At 41.9% G+C, this 19,374-nt stretch overlaps 1 protein-coding gene across 1 annotated transcript in view; it reads right to left on the bottom strand.

The window, feature by feature from the left end:
- The window catches only part of LOC309559729 (radial spoke head protein 6 homolog A-like), a 32,106-nt gene that overhangs the window by 11,840 nt on the left and 892 nt on the right, over nt 1-19,374 (bottom strand). Inside the window, exons 2-5 of the mRNA XM_082263151.1 lie at nt 14,069-14,303; nt 11,498-11,953; nt 8,879-9,166; nt 8,647-8,791 (exon numbers count right to left, since the gene is read on the bottom strand). Of these exons, the coding sequence (XP_082119277.1) occupies nt 8,647-8,791; nt 8,879-9,166; nt 11,498-11,953; nt 14,069-14,303 (1,124 nt within the window). The remainder of the gene's footprint in view (nt 1-8,646; nt 8,792-8,878; nt 9,167-11,497; nt 11,954-14,068; nt 14,304-19,374) is intronic.

Here is a 19,374-nt window from a genome sequence, read left to right as displayed (position 1 = left end):
TTTTCTCTTGGTGTCAGGAAAACTCGTCAGAAGTAATTCATGCTGATAGCAGGGGAATGAAGCAGCATACAGAAATGATTCTTAGTCCTCTTAATTGAGACAAGTATACACTATAGAGGGATATGCTTTGTTCATATTTCATGTCCTTAACCCTCTATGAAGAAGTGAGCTGCCATCTAGATAAAGGAAAGCCTGTGAATGTGGTGTATCTGGATTTTGCAAAGGCATTTGATACAGTTCCCCACAAAAGCCTACTGTACAAACTAAGGTACGTAGGTATGGACCATAGAGTAATACCTGGATTAAAAGCTGGCAGCAGGGTCGAGTCAAAAGGGTGGTGATAAATGGGGAGTACTCGGAATGGTCTGGTGTGGAAAGTGGGGTCCCCCAAGGATCGGTCCTGGGACCAATCCTATTTAATTTATTCAAAAATGACATAGAGAATGGAATAAACAGCTCAATCTCCGTATTTGCGGATAATACTAAATTAAGCAGGGCAATAACTTCTATGCAGGGTATGGTAATCTTACAGGATGACCTGAACAAAATAATGGGATGGGCATCTACATGGCAAATGTTGAAAAATGTAAGGTAGCTTGAAATTCAACTAGAGGGGGGCGTGCCCGGAAGTGAGGATGTGAGTGTGGGCTGTGTATCTCCTCGCTGAACACCTCTCCCGCCGGAGCTGACAGAGACGCCGCGAGGACGCCCTAAAACAGCGGAGCTAGAGAGCCGGAACTTGGCTGTGATCCAACCGCCTACATCTGAGCAGCTCGTGCCTCGGGAGAGGAGAGAGGAGCAGCTGTTCCGTGAGTGGAGAAAGAGGTGGAACCCGGCTAGATCCCGCCGTTCGGAGCATGGGCGGCCTGACCGGGTAGGGGACCGTGTCCCGGACCTCCCGCTGGGTGTCTCCGCCGCCAAGCTCCTTGTTGCTGGAGCACGCCGGGGTAACGGTGTGGAGATGACAAGGAGAGTAGAAGGAGGAAATAGGACATCAACCTCTTGAGCTCCCGCACTGTAGAGAAAAGGAGGTGGGATACCCGGTTGGAAAAGCCGGCCCGAACAAGCACAAGATACCTATTGCAGGTCATTATATTATTTTAAAGCTCCTTAATGTGAAGGGTTTCCACCAGAGAAAAAGGACTGTATACCTACCGAAAGAGGACAGCTTCGAACGTGGGTGAGATAATACCTTTTTTTTTTTCCTATCTATATCTACCTATTTCCATTGCTTGTGGGATGGCCATAGACTGTGATATCCATAGCAGGTAAAGTGGAAGAAAAAGGAACTACATCCCCTCTGTGCTGGATACCTGTTTACCTCTTGGTGTTATTGAAATAAAGTCTACTAGAGGAATTATTGGAAACTGGGAGAGAACTGGTTATTGAACTAAAAAGGAAAGCATGACATTAACTAAAAAAAGGAAAGGAAAGAAAAACACGATAAAAGTCAAGATAAATAAACCAGAAGGAGAAATAGATAAATATTTTGCTAATAATCATAAAACGCCAAGGGAAGTAAAAATGGCAAGATGTGGAAACAGTGCCTTAACAAGCCCAGAGTCAGGGGATGTGCCGAGCTCTATGAATACTTCTCCTACCTCGGAGAATTATCTGGAAAGTCCGGAGACGAGACAAAGGGAGAATGAAATATCTTGTAATTATACACAGAGCTTGGAGTGCAGCGAGGAGTTAAAAGCTATGCTACAAGCTCTACCAACTAAAATAGACATAGAACAGATGGTGCATAAAATAGAGGAAGCACATCAGAGAGAAATGCAGGAAATTAAGAAAAAAATACAAAATATTTCGCAAGCTCTAGTAGAGGAATCAAAGGCCAGAAAAGATATTGAAGAGAGAGTAACATCATTGGAATTAACAAGAGACATACAAAGGGAGATAGATGAGAAGATACAATTACAGTTGGAGGAGATAGAAAACAGAAATAGACGTAATAACCTACGCATAAGAGGCATACCTGAAACGGTGGGAAAAGAGAGATTATTAGAAGTAGCGGAAGATATTTTTAAACAGATCATGAAGGACAAATATCCGGAACAACTAGAGATAGAAAGAATACATAGAACCACTGGCCCCAGAAATAAGGATGAGAAAAGCCCAAGGGATGTGATCTGCAGACTATTTCACTACGTACATAAAGAAGGGATTTTAAGACTGGCATGGGAATCCCAGGATATAAAAGTGGAAGGAGGGATAGTTAGGATATATGCAGACATCGCCAGAGGAACATTGAGAAGAAGAACTCTTTTGAAACCGCTATTAGATCTGGCAAGAAAAGCAGGATGTACATACAGGTGGGGGTTCCCATTCTCTGTAACATTCCGTAGGAACGGACAGTATTTTAACCTTAGGACATATCAGGACAAGACGGCATTTTTCCGGTTTATTGAAACAGATCCTATTCAAATAGTGAATTGGCTGAACCGATTGCCCAGCGAAAAACCGTCAACATACCTTCAACAAAAGGAGAAAAGATCAGAGACACTATCAAGAGAAGAAAGAAGATAAAGAGACTTAACTATTAAGAGATTGTAGTGAGGTCCCCTTATGGGAATTAAGGGTTAATAATCTCCCCCCCTTTTTTTTTTTTTTTTTTTTTTTTCTCACAATTTTTTAAATTTTTGATGGAAGTTATTCCTCTAACCACTAATTTTACGGGGGATCTTGGGATTTTCACATAATTTTGAAACTATGATGGAAGTTATTCCTCTAATCACTAATTTTTTGGGGGATTTTGGGGAGGGGTTCCCCCCTCCCCCTTTTTTTTTTTTTTTTTTTTTTTTTTTTTTTTTTTTACACAAGTTAGAAACTATGATGGAAGTTATTCCTCTAATCACTAATTTTGGGGAGGGACTTCCCCCCCCCTTTTTTTTTTTTTTGAAACTATGATGGAAGTTATTCTTCTAAATTACTAAACTTATGGGGGATTGATAGATTAACAATTGGGGGGGAGGAAAGAAGGAGGGGATTGAATTAGTGAATTTGAAAATGTTGTGATGTTTATTATGTGATGAATGACGCTCAGGGGATCGGGGGGAGGGATGGTTGGGGAAGAGAGAGAAAGGAAGAGGGAGGTTACTCTCAAACCTGCTACCCTCCCACCTATCCCTAGGGCCATAAGTTAGACATTTTAATGTCCTTTGATAATTTAATGAGAAGGGAAGGCCTCTATTTACTGGGGGAAACTGAAGAATATGAGGGGAAAAGGAAACTCCGGTAAATCTTAGAATAAAAAAAGGATAGAATAAGCACATAAAAAACGGCGGGAGGAGGTGGAGGAGAGTCCACAGAGAATCACTTCAGGGCACGACCCTATCTATAGAATCACACAAGTGGCACGAAAGTGACCGTGTGAAATAAGGATAAATTTTGTTATTATCTGAAACTACGGGGGAGAGGGTCGCTCTCTTGTGGAGATCGTTCCCCTCAAACCCGTAGGAAGGGGGGTAAAGGGAGGGGTGGGGGCTTAGGGAAAGCGGAAGGGGTTTTTTTTTTTTTTTTTTTCTTCTCTTTCTCTCTCTCCTCTCCCTCTCTCTCTCTCTCTTTCCTCCTTTTGCTCGTTTTTGCGCTTACGAGCTAAGGATGGAAAATATAAAGGTGGTATCATATAATGTCAAGGGACTCAATGTACCAGAAAAAAGACACATGCTATTATCTGACCTAAAGCAGTTACATACTAGTATAGCACTGATCCAAGAAACGCATTTCAGGACAGATAAACTACCCTTTCTTAAAAACAGAAATTTCCCTTATGCATATCATTCCACTTATACACAATCTAAAGCAAGAGGAGTCTCCATACTTATTGCAAACTCTGTCCCTTGGACTTTCCAAGATAAAATGCAAGACCCGGAAGGAAGATTTCTGTTTGTGAAGGGGAAAATTGGAGAAATACAAATAACAATAGCAACAATTTATGCGCCCAACAAAAGACAGGAAAGGTTCATAGCTAAAGTAATAGAGAAATCTATGAGGTTTTCAGAGGGACAGTTAATTATGGGAGGAGACTTTAATTGCCCATTAACACCAGCATTGGATATATCTACAGGGACATCGACTTTTTCAGCGGGAAGGAATAAAAAAATTTTAAAGAAAATATATAAAGCTCAACTTATAGATGCATGGCGGTTACAACACCCCTCTGAAAAAGAATACACCTTTTTCTCTACGCCGCATAAGACCTATTCTAGAATTGATTTTTTTCTTATACCACATGCACAATTACAATCAGTTCAAAAAACAAGTATAGGTAGTATCACATGGTCAGACCACGCACCTATATCCTTGCTGTATAATTTGGGGGTGAATTCTACACAGGGGAGGAGCTTCTGGAGGCTAAACGAAAGTCTGCTACAAAAGGAAGAGATATTAAGGGAAGTTGAGAAAGAAATGAAAAGTTTTTTTGAAATAAATGAACAACCAGACTGTAAGATAGGAATACTCTGGGAGGCACATAAGGTAGTTGTGAGAGGACTCCTTATAAAACATGGAGCACGTATTAAAAAAGAAAGGAATGAGCAATTATCACAGCTACTGGGAAAACTTGGAGAACTAGAGATAGAACATAAACAAAGACCAATAGATGTAACCTTGGTTGAGTTAAAATTAGTCAGGAAACAGATAACAGACCTGTTACAGTATAAAGCAAAAGCTGCATTACAAAGATGCCGCAAATTAAACTATGAGGCAGGAGATAAATGCGGGAAAGTACTGGCTAGAACTGTGCGGGAGCAGAGGACAAGAGCTTATATACCATCTATCACATCAAGAGAGGGAATTAAAAAGACTTTGCCAAATCAAATATTGAAAGAATTTGAGATATACTATACTTCTCTATATAATCTACAGGAGGTACCCCCTCAACAGCAAGATATGGATCAGTATCTGGTACAGTCACAGATGCCTAGACTCTCAGAGGAGGACCGGGAAAGTCTGGAAGCCGAGATTACACTAGAGGAAATAAAACAGGCAGTTGGAGCCATGAATCCCGGGAAGGCGCCTGGCCCAGACGGCCTAACGGTACAATATTACCGGGTACTGTTCCATATCTTAGGACCGTATATGGCAAAGCTGTATAATGCATCAGGTCCAGAAGGGAAACTAGCGAGAGATACACTTACAGCTCATATCTCGTTAATATTAAAAGAGGGTAAGGACCCAGCGGCATGTGGCAGCTATAGGCCAATATCCCTATTAAATGTGGATTTAAAAGTACTGACTAAAATCTTGGCAAGTAGATTGGCAGAATTCCTTCCAAAATTAATACACCTAGATCAGGTAGGCTTTATGCCATCTAGAGAGGCAAAAGACAATACAACAAGAATCCTCAATTTGATGCAAGTAGCAAGAGAAAAAAAGATCCCTTATGTTGTGCTGAGTACGGATGCAGAGAAGGCATTTGATAGAGTGGGATGGCCGTTTCTGTTTTCCGTACTCAGGCACATCGGATTAGGAAAAAATATGCTAGAGAAGATTACTAGGGTGTACACGGAACCGATAGCTAGAGTAAAGGCCAATGGGTTATTATCAGAAGCTTTCCCAATAAGGAATGGTACTAGACAGGGATGTCCCCTGTCACCCCTCCTGTTTGCCTTAACGGTGGAACCGTTTCTGTGCAGGGTCAGACTGAATCAGGATATTGAAGGGATAGAGGTAAAAGAAGTGCAATATAAAGTAGCTGCTTACGCAGATGATTTATTATTTTCCCTGACTAAACCGGGTATCTCACTGCCAAACCTCCTACAGGAATTTAGAAAATTTAATAACCTGTCCTATTTAAAGATTAACTATGGAAAATCAGAAGCAATGGGCGTAGGATTATCGATAGCTCAAATTAATCTATTAAGAGACAGTTTTGGCTTTAAATGGAAGAAGGACGCAGTGAGATACCTGGGGACTTATATACCAGCAAGGTTAATACAGGTGTTTGATCTTAATTTTTTACCACTTTTGGAAATGACTAGGAAACTACTTAAACAGTGGAATGGCAGGCTACATTCTTGGTTCGGTAAATGCAACTTATTAAAAATGATAGTACTACCTAAATTTTTATATCTATTACGTGCCTTGCCAGTTAAGATACCAAGCGTGTTTTTCAAGACAATACACTCTCTTTTTGTAAAGTATATATGGGCCCATAAAAGACCCCGCATAGCACGTAGAACTTTAACCCTACCGAAAAAGAATGGAGGTCTGGCTGTACCAGATGTCCGAGTCTATTATCTTGCAGCACATATGAGCAGGATATTGGATTGGTGGCATCATTCAGAAAATAAACTTTAGGTACAAATTGAACAGACTCAAACAGAAATAGACTTAAAGAGGGCGATATGGGTCTACCAGTGGTTGCCTAAGGAGTTGAAAAATCACCCAATAATAGGAAATACACTGCGGATATGCTCGCATCCGAGCATATATAGTAAACTAACGAAGAAGGAATCACCTTTATTTCCAATATTAGGGAATCCGCAGTTTACTCCGGGCTTAGACTCCAGAAGCTTTATACAGCTGAGAGAAAAGAAACAGGAACAGGCCTCATCATTTCTTATACAAAATAACTGGGTTTCGATCAGTGAATTGCTGGAGAGAGATGGTGCATATAGCTTATCTTTCTGGCAAGCAGCGCAACTACATCATTTCCTGGACTCCATACAGGACTCAGAGAAGTATGGCAGAGCATTAACAAAATTTGAAAAGCTATGTGTAGAACCAGGGAAACTACTACGTACACTGTCAATCTCCTACGATTTACTGATGGAGCCAGAAGAGCAAGTTAAACCTCAGTGGGTGGGAAAGTGGGAGAAGGATTTAGGGTTTGAGTTAACAGAAGGGCAGGTGCAGAGAATAATGAGACTAACTTTTAAACCAGCAAGATGTACCAAGACACAAGAGATGAACTATAAGTTCATGATGAGATGGTATATTACTCCTGAGAAATTGCATAATTGGTATCCAAGAGAAACCAGTGAATGCTGGAGATGTAAAAAAGAAATAGGTACGCTGGTCCATATTCTCTGGACATGCACAGAAGTTAAACCCTTTTGGGGAAGAGTAAAGGAGGTAATCCAGAAATTTACTGAAAACAGAATAGAGGAAAAACCAGCCCTTTTTCTGCTACACTTGTCGGATATACCGACAAAGAGTTACGAAAACTCGATTGTCCCATTTTTGATAAATGCAGCAAAGGCATGTATACCGAGTAATTGGAAAAAAGCACACCCCCCCTCGATAGGAGAATGGGTAAATAGAGTAGAGGAAATAAGGAGAATGGAGGAAATGATTGCATCCTCTCAGAATAGGCAGGGAAGATATAAGAAAATATGGGAGGAGTGGAGTCAATTCATAATCTCGGAAGAAGGGAAACAACTTACAATAGGATAAAGTAATCTGGAAAAACTTATTGATTGCTTTGATCACTTGAACATTGGCTATGGATGGAGGGGCGAGGGGGGGAGAGAGAGGAGGAGAGAAAAACTTAGGCTTAGGGGGGTCTTCCCCTTTTTTTTTTTTTTTTTTTTTTTTGGGTTTTGATAGGGAGGGAGGGAGGGAGGGAAGAGAGAAAAAATGTAGGAATATAAGAGGTAAAAAGTGGAAGAGGAAGATTAAATTACGTGTTAAAAAATGTTGTAAATTTCACTTTGAAGTAATGTTTGTATTTTGTTTTTTTGTATGAATATTCCTGAATAAAAATTTCATATTTGAAAAATGTAAGGTAACGCATTTGGGTGCCAGAAATAGGAACAGAAGTTACTCACTAGGGGGAGAACCTTTGGGGAAATCAAAGATGGAAAAGGATCTGGGGCTCCTAGTAGACAACAAGCTCAGCAATAGCATGCAATGTCAAGCTGCTGCAAGCAAAGCCAACAGAATATTGGCATTTATTAAAAAGGGGATTCACTCCAGAGGTAAAACAATAATTCTCCCACTCTACAAGACTCGCGGCCGGCCGCATCTCAAGTATGCATAGGGAACAAACTATTCAGTGAAAGGGAATACAAAAGGACTCGCAGCCATTTGCAAAAATTAGAAGAGAAGCGGTTACACCTTAAACTACGTAAAGAGTTCTATACCGTCAGAGCGGTAAGGATGTGGAACTCTCTTCCACAAGCAGTGGTATCAGCGAGGAGCATTGACAGTTTCAAAAAACTATTAGATGGGCACCTTAACGACCACAACATACAGGGGTATACAATGTACTATTGACATAAACACACACTCACACTCATCATAGGTTGAACTGGATGGACTTTTTTTTTTTCCAGCCTCACTAACTATGTAACTATGTCCCCACCTTACAATACAACGTCTTCTTATTGTATGTGATGGCACTAAGTCTCTGACCGCAGAACAGAGCTTTGGCCAGAGTAGGGAACACTGGAGCCGCTCGAAGTGGTATGTAAGATAAGTAAAGCTGTTTGTACAGTAACCCTTAGCCATAATGAGCATTTACCTGTGCAGCGCAGGGGGCCTCGCTGCAAAGGCTTTTTTTTCTGGAGTTCGACTTTTAAGTCTCCATAATAAAAATAATAAAAACACACACCGTCCACTTTATCTATATGCCACCTTTACAGCATAATATTTTCTGCAAGTCTACAGGTGCTTTTTAAGGACACAAAAGATAGGTACCAGCATCCTCAGAGAGAGGTGTAAGCAGAGGAGGGCCCACTTCAGGCTCTGGTTCCTCTTCATCCTCTTTCTCTTCTTCCTCCCCCTCTTCTTCTTCCATCTCCTCTTCTGACTTTACCGCAGTGTTATACCATACACAGCGTCCCTAGAACAAGGAAACCAAGCATGTTTGTGAGGGCAAATACCCTGAAAGTAGGACCAGTGTCTGCATCTAAAAAGTGACCCTTCTCACCTGTGGTAATATGTGCTGGACATGGTGAACCCAGTTAGACAAGCTCTCCACCAGTTCATTCACTGGAATGCCCTCAAATTCAGAATTCTCTTCGTATGTGTCCCTTGCAGCCCCTTCTTCCTCTTCTTCTCCTTCCTCTTCCCCAAACTGATAAAAACCAAGAGGGCTAACATGGGTTCCCGCGGAGATACGGGCAATCTGAGCACGCAGGAGGTTAGCCTCTGTTCCTGGGAATGGGGGGTAGGTGATAACTGGAGCTTCGAGGTTTCCTGTGAAAAGACGTCGGATCTGTTGATACAAAGATTCAATTAATATCAGTTGACGGAAAATAAGTAGAAAAATTTAACCTAATCTACACTACAAATTTCAGTTTAAACTTAGATGGTATATCACAGTAAAAGAAGTATGGGGAGGGGTTGCTCTAGTGTTTGTCAGTACTGGAAGTTTTAATGTGTTTTTGAAACTTGAGTGTTAATAATGAGCATTCTCTTCCCCCATACTATTTGGACGTTACTATGATAGTATTAGCAGATTAAGCTCATAAAGAAGAAGGAGTGAAAAATACAACTATTTTCCTGGAACAGTAATGGAAGCTATACGGCTTTGACAAATGATGGGAATAATCAATCTATAGTCGACAACCCATATGATCCATATGCCACACATGGGAAAGAGGATTCCAAATAAAGATACAATTGTAACTTATGATTGTAAGTTATTGATTGCATCTCTGTTTCCGCCATTGAACTGATCAACTAAAATACAATTGTATTCATGAACAAAGTATGCTACCGATCATTGCAAAAGGATCGATTATTTTCCTCCTTGGCCAATCAACTCAGTTTGCTCGAATCCATTCCAAATTGAGTCTCAATCAATCAGAAAGGAAGTTATGGCTATTTGATTGTTTATGGATTTGATTTTTTTTTGTTCAAATCACACAGTTGTCAGATAAAAAATCATCAAAGTTTTATTGTCCGTCCCCAGACAACCAATGTTCATTTAATGTGTATGCAGTACATCCGAGAAAAATCGGAATACGAAAGGCCGCGCATGATCTGAAGTTGCTGACGACCTTGAAGTCTAGGAACAAATGTCCCCCCAAAAAAAAAAAAAAATCGGACGAGAAATTTCGTTGCCATTTATGCACTCTCTACTAAAAACGGTTGTGAACGCGAGCATGAGAGAGAAAAATCGGACGATATTTCGTCCGATTTTCGTCAAGTGTGTACGGCCCTTTAGACAAATGCGTATGAAATATACAACTCTGATAAAGCACGAGGTGAGCCATGCCACTAGTTCTGTGCAGACTGGTCTAAACTTATCTTTAACCTCCTTAGAATATTGTTGCTAAGAACTCCAAACTCTTCCAATACTTAAAAGTCTGACTCCAGCCCAAATTCTTTATTTTAGTTTTGGACAGAATGTGGAATTTTCAAAATTTCTCTCAGGATGTATTTATGCAAAGATTCCATTAGGGAGATTTTTTCTCCCATCTTGACACCTGTACAAAAAACACAGGGATGTGGCTGTCACCAGAACAGAAGGGCATGAACAACATCAAGAACATTGTCAGAAGGTCTAACACTTCCCCATTCTACTATTCTAAAAGTTTTTTTTAGTTTATGGGCATGTCCCTGTTGAAGAGATTGGCAAAAAAAAAAGGCTGACAGGGAGTCTAACCCCTCAAAAACAAGCTAAAATTCTTAGACTGGCATTGGGCTTTAAAATAGAAATTTGGGGTTAATAAAAAATCAAACCTACATACTCACCTCCATGCTGCAGCATCTGTGTGACTAGGGGTGAACTCAGGCATGTTTGGCTCCCAGTCTGAACCTACCTGAGCGAGCCCGCTAGGAAACTGTCACTATACTTGGCTAATTATAAGTGGTCAATGCATTCCCCACCCTACAGCCACACATATACATGCCCCTTGTAAGTGTGTGGCTGCAGTAAGGGAAATCCCCGAGCTACAGATGATTGGTCAAGAACAGATGACAGCTTCTTGGCGGGCTCACTCAGGTGGGTTTAGACTAGGATCCAAACAATACTAAGCTCATTACTACATGTGACATTGAAGCAGTCTTATCCCGAGTCTAAGACAGAGAACTGAGTGATTACATGGTCACTGATCATTCAGTCCTCAGTATGCTCACACCGGAGATCAGTGACTGTCAGTTACTGCTCTCCGCTCTCCAGTGCTCACAGGAGTGATAGGCTTGGGAGAGAGTGGGCATACCTTGCTCTGGCACTCAACCGCATGCTGAAAGGCAGAGCCAACTGTCAATCAGGCAGCTGGATGGATCCCAAAAATATTGTCAGGGTCTTTCGTGTACATGGAATGTTTCCACTCAGTCAGCTAACAGCCAGCAAGAGCCCGCTAGCAGCTGCCCCTGGGGCACAGGAATACATTAATAAATGCACTCCTGTCAGCCAAAAGGGAATTATAGCCCAGAAAAGGTTTGGCCATACTTCTTTTTACCACGGTAACATTCATACACAAGGGGTTAATAAGATAAGGAGTAACGCAAAATCTCATAGCTGAGCAGCGTGTGTCTTCTCTAGGCGTTGCAGCATAGAGATAACTACAGTATGGGAGGCACACATTGCGATGGATACCTTTCTTGCTGCTGTAATCTGTGCAGGGGTTACAGGAGGCAGGCGGACCCATTCCGCACCAGGTTCTGTACACACAAAGTAGACATATTTGTTTGCTCCTGTGCCATTTTCCTCACGAGGCACCACAGGAGGGGGGCGGTATGTGGATTTTGGGGGCAAATCTTCTGCTTCTTCTTTTTCCTCCTCATCTTCTTCTTCCTCAGCCGCTTTTTCTTCTTCTTCTGCCCCTTCCTCAGCTTCATCGTCTTCACCTTCCCGGAACTGCACCTCCGCCACCAAATAGCTGCCATGAGCACCAAGGATCTTGCCCCAGAATCGGCAGCGCTGGAGGGGGCGTGTGTCAGTGAGCTGTTTCAAGGCAAGCGCTATGCGCACGGTCTCATCTCGCCCTAGACTTATACCTCCTTGCTGAAGCAGGTGAGCAAGATCCAGGAGATTTGGGAGAGGAGAGTCCATCTGTCAAAGCAAAAAAATATGGGATCTATATTTTGATAATGGTATTATTTGTTGTTGTGTCATCTCAACCATGAATCTCCTGGAAATGACTAGCTGAATCCTAGAACATTATTGGCAAATGACCAAACGGCCCATTTTGCATTAAGCTTTTATCTAAGAATACATCTGTGCTTATCCATGGCATGCTTAAAGTAGAAGTTTGGTCTAATCAAAGTTTAAACCTGCCCCCCCCCCCATTCTAAACCCCATACTATCTATCCTGTAAAGGCCTAACCTAATCTAAGGGTGCTCCGGTCCGGTTATGTGGTCTCCTTAGCGACCGGCTTCAGGGGAGAGGAGAGAGCAGCAACCACGGCTGCAGAGCCTGGACGGTAATGTCACCCAGGGATGTATTATGGGGCATCTGATTTCTGCTGTCCGTCCTTTCCCCTGAAGCAAGCACTGGGAGCGAATGACATGACTTTGGCTTCATGGGACAGGAGGGGCAGCAGACAACGGTTGCCCCATAGTAAATATATGGGTGACGTCACCGTCCAGGCACTGCAACCATTGTCGCTGTTCCCGCTTTTCCCCCCCTGAAGCTGGCTGCTGGAGTGATCACATGACCAAACCGGAGCGCCCTTAAATTAGGTAAGTATAGTCTTTCCTTTAGAAGCCAATTAGTATAGGGCTTAGAATGGGGATGGGAGCAGGTTTAAGCTTAGATAGGTTTAGACCGGACTTCTTCTTGAACCGATTTTCCACCAGAGCCATTTTTCTCATGTTTGCACATGCTAAAATGTACATTTTAGACATGAAGTTTAGGTAAACCCCCAAACAGTATATCTTTTCCAAAATCATAGGCCCTGGAGAACAAAATGGTGTTAGTTGCAATTTTTATGTGCCACATGATATTACCGCACATGTTTATCAAATGCAAATGTTCAGTAAAAATACATTAAAGTTAATTATAGTGCACACAAAAACAAAATATTTCCATTTTTTTTTGTAAAAGATAAAAGATAAGGTTTCAATGAGTAAATACAAACCCAAGCCTTAAAATTGTGTAGGCCTGTGAAATGGGAGCAATTGTTGGTATCCAAAAATATATAAGTATATAGGCGTTGCCTTTAAAGACTCCCCAGGTTATCTGTTTAGAGTTAACCATGAATGACATGGGCATTACCTTCGGCAGGCTGTGGAAGTGGTTGGATGGCTTAACAGCTGATCAAATCACTTGCACATGAAAACTGATCGTCTGCTCTACATCCTTCCTGCTGCTGTAGCAGATGGGAATGCGTTTAAAATCACTTTCTATCAACCACCATTTATAAACAGCGCTGGTGGACAAGGGGAGAGGAGGATCAGCAAAACAGAGGATCAGCAGAGCTGGAGGTTACTCCTGAGTGGGGGAAAAGTAGAGCTGGGGGGGTTACTACTGAGCGTGGAATCAGCAAAGCTGGGGGTACTAGTGAGTGGGGGGTCAGCAGAGCTGGGGGTACTAGTGAGGGGGGAATCAGCAGAGCTGGGGGTGACTACTGAGTGGGGGCGATTAGCAGATTAGAGGGGTACTACTGAGTGGGGCATTAGCACAGATAGGGATAACACTTAGCAGGGGATCTGCTGAACGAGTGTACTAATGCTGAACAGGGGTACTAATGAGCTGGAGATCTGCTGAGTGGGAGTACTATGGAGCTGGGGTTCTACTGGGCCCCTTTGAAACAAATAAAAAATTAACACACACACAGGGCATTTGCCAAGCTTCATTAAAGCTTTACCGAAGCATCAAAAAAACATATGAAAGCAATAGGCACTTCAATCTGTGTTAAAGTTGAAGCAAGTGTAAATGAGCCCTAAGTGTACATGTATGTGATTCACGCAACCCACACCACACAACTGTGCTACCTCTAATGCATCTCAGCAGGCGGCTGTACACAGCTGCAGAGGGTCCTGGTTATGTCCATATGCAGACTCTGCACGCTGTACAACCCTTGAAGGGTCATGTGCATGAAGCCTACGATATCTTACAAAGCACAGGAACATTTACATACATGTTTGTGAATTTAATAGGCAGCTCTTAAACTTGAAGGGATTTATTGGCTTGGCTCGGTGCTTATTTAAATCTTATTTGCTCACCATCTCTCCATCGCCCTCAGCCTCCTCTCCTTCTCCAGCTCCATGGGTGAAAAGCGCACGGTGGGATTCTGCTTTAATGTAAGTGTGTGGGTCATCTTTCTGGGTGCGCAGTGTGTCAAGTCCTTTGATCAACCTGGACCAGTGTAGTTCTGTGCTCAGCTGTTCCAGGATCTCCAGTGGATTAGGTGGACGTTCTGCCAGGATCCGGGACAGGAGAGAAGAAAGGTGATCATATCTGTGATCATTAGGAAAAGAAACATGTTACTAGAATACAGTACACTGGCTTCCTTCACCAATCATCACTGGACCTTATATACATTACATGGATGATACAGCAGTGCCTACATTGTCCACATCAACCAATCATTGTCCAGCTGTCATAATCTGAGTTTTGGCTGAACAAAAGGCCATATCTGACTGGTTGTAACACAAAATGCCCTTCCTTGGTTTGTCTTGCAAAGGGTTAGAAGTATTTTAAGTCTGCTTTAACAAATTTGCCAAAGTTTAATAATAGCTGGATTTCTGAACAGAAAAAAACACGCACGTGATACATGATTCCAGTGTTGTGATGTGAATAGGGCACATAGAAAACAATTGTTTCCTTTGTGCCTGTGCCACGTCTGTACACATGGAGCGAACAAGACCTTACTTGGGTAGAACATAAAACTGCACTACTTGGCAGTAGGAGTCATCTTCCCTTCCCTAACTGCATCAAACATTATAAAAATACAATGCCGGAACCTAAAAGTCAGAAAAAATTCTTCTCTATGTTGGTCAAATTCTTTTACCATCAACTCAAAATTTGTAATTTGGAATTTTGGAACGTGCAATTCAGAATTCGAAGCTCGCAATTTGGATTTTAGAACTCAGAATTCACAATTCCCGAATTTGGAACTCGGAATTTGCAATTCCTGAATTCGGAACTAGGAACTTTAAATTTAGAAATCAGAATTTAGAATGTGTAATTCTGAACTTGTAATTTGGACCTCCGAATTTTGAATTCAGAACTCGGAATTAGGAACTTGGAATTCAGAACTAGGAATTTGTAACTGGAATTCAGAATTTGGAATTTAGGATATGGAATTCGACACTCAGAAATTGGAATTAGGAACTCGGAATTCAAAACTTGAAATCTGCAATTCTGAACTTAGAACTTATTGAAATTTGGAACTCGGAATTTGCAGCTCGGAACTTAGAACCCAGAACTTGGAATTCATAATTCTCAACTCGGATTTTGAAATTATGAACTTGGAATTTTGAATTCGGAATTCGGAGCTCAGAATTTGGAATTCAGAACTTTGAACTAGAAATTTGAACTCGGAATTTGGAACCTGGAATTCGGAACCCGGAATTGGGAGCTCGGAACTTTTAACTCATAATTTGGATTTTCAGGACTTGGAACTCGAAATTTGGGAATTGGATCTCAGAATTCACAACTCGAAGTTTGGAAATTGAATGCGGAATTTGGAAGTTGGAATTTAGAACATAGAATTCGGAACTCAAACTTAGACTATAGAAATCAGAATTTGAGATTCGACACTTGGAATTCCGAACTTAGAATATGTAATTTGGAAAGCATGCGATTTTGTGCACATTCTTGCAATGCACAGGTGTGAGCAAAGCCTTAGTTCTGTTATGTATGTACAATGTGTCAAACATTGATTTGTAAATTTGGTGATTTACTGTGAATTTTAAATTCTGTGTGGGTGGCTCACCGGACCTGAAGTTCCCTGGGTACATCTGGGTGTGTGTGTATACAAGATTGTATATCATACTATATTGTCAAAATTTTTGGGGCACCTGCCTTTACACGCACATGACCTTAATAGCATCCCACTCTTAGTCCGTAGGCTTCACAACTGAGGAACTATAGACCTGTTAGTTTAACTTTTATAGTCGGGAAGACACTGGAGAGTTTAATATAAGACCACATAGATGAGTTCTTGCTGGAAAAAAAAAATAACTTAAGCAACAGACAGCATGGATTCATGAAAGATAGACGATTTCAAACAAACCTGATTTCTTTTTATGAGGAGTTAAGTAAAACCTTGGACAGAGGGGTGGCTGTGGATGTAGTATATTTGGATTTGCAAAAGCGTTTGACACAGTTCCCCACACACGGCTAATGTGTAAGGTAAAGTCTACTGGCTTGGAAGATCAGTTTTTAAATGGATAGAAAATTTGCTATAAGATAGAATTCAGAGAGAAGTGGTTAATGATTTTACTCGGAATGGTCTAAGGTTATCAGTGGTGTACCCCAAGGTTCAGTGTTGGGACACTTACTTTTTAATATCTTTATAAATGATATAGGGTCTGGGATTAAAAGTACCATTTCAGTCTTTGCAGATGACACCAAGCTTTGCAGTGGAATAACTTCCTTACAGAATGTCTCCAACTTACAAGCCAACCTCAATGCACTGTTTCTTTGGGCAACTACGTGGCAAATAAGGTTTAATGTTGATAAATGTAAAGTTATGCACTTGGGGGCTAAGAATATGCATGCATCATACATACTAGGGGGATAACCACTGGGGGAATCCATAGTGGAGAAGGATCTGGGTGTTCTGGTAAATCATAAGCTTAATAATAGCATGCAGTGCCAAGCTGTGGTTTCCAAAGCAAGCAAAGTCCTTTCTTGCATTAACAGAGGCATGGACTCCAGAGAGAGAGATATAATTTTGCCCCTGTACAAAACATTAGTAAGACCTCATCTGGAAAATGCAGTTCAGTTTTGAGCACCAATTCTTAAAAAGGATATCAGGGAACTGGAGAAAGTGCAGAGAAGGGCAACCAAACTGATAAGAGGCATGGAGGAGCTCAGCTATGAGGAAAGATTGGAGGAACTGAATTTAATCGCTCTTGAGAAGAGGAGATTAAGGGAGGATCAACATGTATAAATACATAAGGGGCCCATATAGTGAACTTGGTGTTGAGTTGTTCACTTTAAGGTCAACACAGAGGAAAAGGGGGCACTCTTTACATCTAGAGGAAAACAGATTTCGTCTCCAAATACGGAAAGGTTTCTTCACCATAAGAGCTGTGAAAATGTGGAATAGACTCCCTCCAGAGGTGGTTCTGGCTAGCTTACTAGATTGCTTTAAAAAAGGCCTGGATTCTTTCCTGGGTGTACATAATATAAATGGGTACTCATATGTATAGGTAAAGTTGATTCAGAGAATATATGATTGCCTCTCGGGGGATAAGGAAGGAATTTTTTCCCCTGCTGTAGCAAATTGGATCATGCTTTGCTGGGGTTTTTTCGCCTTCCTCTGGATCAACAACGGGTATAGGATTGTGTATATGGGATTGTATGGTTGGGTTTTATTTTATTTTATTTTTTAAACTAGATGGTCTTTTTTTAACCCGACTAGCTATGTAACTATGAGTTGGCCCATCCTTTGCAGCTATAACAGCTTCAACTCTTCTGGGAAGGCTGTGAACAAGGTTTAGGAGTGTCTCTATGGTAACGTTTGACCATTCTTCCAAAAGCGCATTTGTGAGGTCAGGCACTGATGTTGGACGAGAAGGCCTGTCTCGCAGTCTCTGCTCTTATTCATCCCAAAGTTGTTCTATCGGGTTGAGGTCAGGACCCAGAAAAACGACCCCACACTATAACCCCTCCAACAAATGAACTGGACCAGTGCACAAAAAAGGTTCAAGAAAGACATGGATGAGCGAGTTTGGGGTGGAGGAACTTGACTGGCCTTCACAACCAGATAGAACACCTTTGGGATGAACTAGAGAGGAGACTTTGACCCAGGCCTTCCCGTCCAACATCAGTGTTTGACCTCACAAATGCGCTTCTGAAAGAACGGTCAAACATTCCCAGAGACACACTCCTAAACCTTGTGGACAGCCTTCCCAGAAGAGTTTAAGTTGTTATAGTGGCAGAGGTTGGGCCAACTCAATATTGAACCCTACGGACTAAGACTGGGATGCCATTAAAGTTCATGTGCGTGTAAAGGCAAGCATCCCGATACTGTTGACATTATAGTTTATATTCTCTGTTGTGCCCCATTTACACCGCCGTGTCATGTTAGTAATGCATTGTTTTTGTGTGCGAAAACATATGGCAGCCTCAGAATAGTTCATATTCCCATCGCACACCTTCCTAGATATAGGCACCACAGGTGTGGGTGCCGCAGTGATCACCAGCAGGGCACTGGATCCATCACAGATACATAGATATTCGCCAGCACACCAAGGATCTTGCACAGCAGTCCGAAGAAACTTTTTATTGCAAAAGGATCACATCAGGATTGGTGCAACGTTTCGGGGTCATGCAGGACCCCTGACACGCCTGATGAAGGAGTCCTGCGTAACTCGGAAACATTGCACCTATCCTGATGTGATCCTTTTGCAATAAAAAGTTTCTTCAGACAGCTGTGCAAGATTTTTGGTGTGCTGGCGAATATATACCGTATGTAGCATAAGGCTGCCCACATCTTTGAATGGACTGTCCTACATGACGATGTAACAAACATGCCAAAAAACGCTGCGGGACTTTTCCTGCTGTTGAGTTCCCCACGTTTGCCAGCTACGTCTGTTCTGCCATTAATAATTAACCACTTGCCGACCGCTCACTGAGCTGGTACTGTGGCAAAGTGGCTCGTTATCGTCCAGCGACGTAGACCTACGTCGCTGGACTCCTCCCTCTCTCGGCGGCACGACACAGATTTAGACACAGCGGAAGTCGGGCCAGGGGAGGAGAGGCGGTGATCACCGCCGCTCTTCCCCGATCGTCGGGGATCGAGTGAGGAAATCCGCCCGCTTGTGTAAACAAAGCGGGCGGATCTCCTATGTGACAGACAGGGAGAGATTACAGGATTCAGCATAGCTGAACCTGCGATCTGTCCCTGTGTCACACAATCCCCTCCCCCCACACAGGTCAGTAAGCACCAGGCATACATTAAACCCCTTGATCAACAATAAAGTTAACCCCTTCCCTGCCAGTGTCATTTTTACAGTAACAGTGCATATTTATAGCACTGATTGCTGTAGTAATGTCACTGGTACCCCCAAAAGTGTCAAAAATGTCAGTCAGGGGTCCGATCTGTCCGCCGCAATGTCGCAATCCCGCAAAAAAAATCGCAGATCGCCGCCATTACTAGTAAAAAAAAAAATAAACAATAACAATGACATAAATCTTTCCCGTAGTTAGTAAACGCGATAACTTTTGCGCAAACCAATCAAAATATTGTGATTTTTTTTACCAGAAATATGTAGCAGAAAACAAATTTGCCTAAAATGTTAAAAAAATTTGGATTTTTAATTTTTTTGGGGGAATGTTCTATATCAGAATGTAA

This window comes from Pelophylax lessonae, assembly GCF_965119305.1.
Source record: "Pelophylax lessonae genome assembly, chromosome: 7".
In the NCBI taxonomy this organism is placed as follows: Eukaryota; Metazoa; Chordata; class Amphibia; order Anura; family Ranidae; genus Pelophylax; species Pelophylax lessonae.
This window is presented reverse-complemented; position numbering and strand designations above follow the sequence as displayed.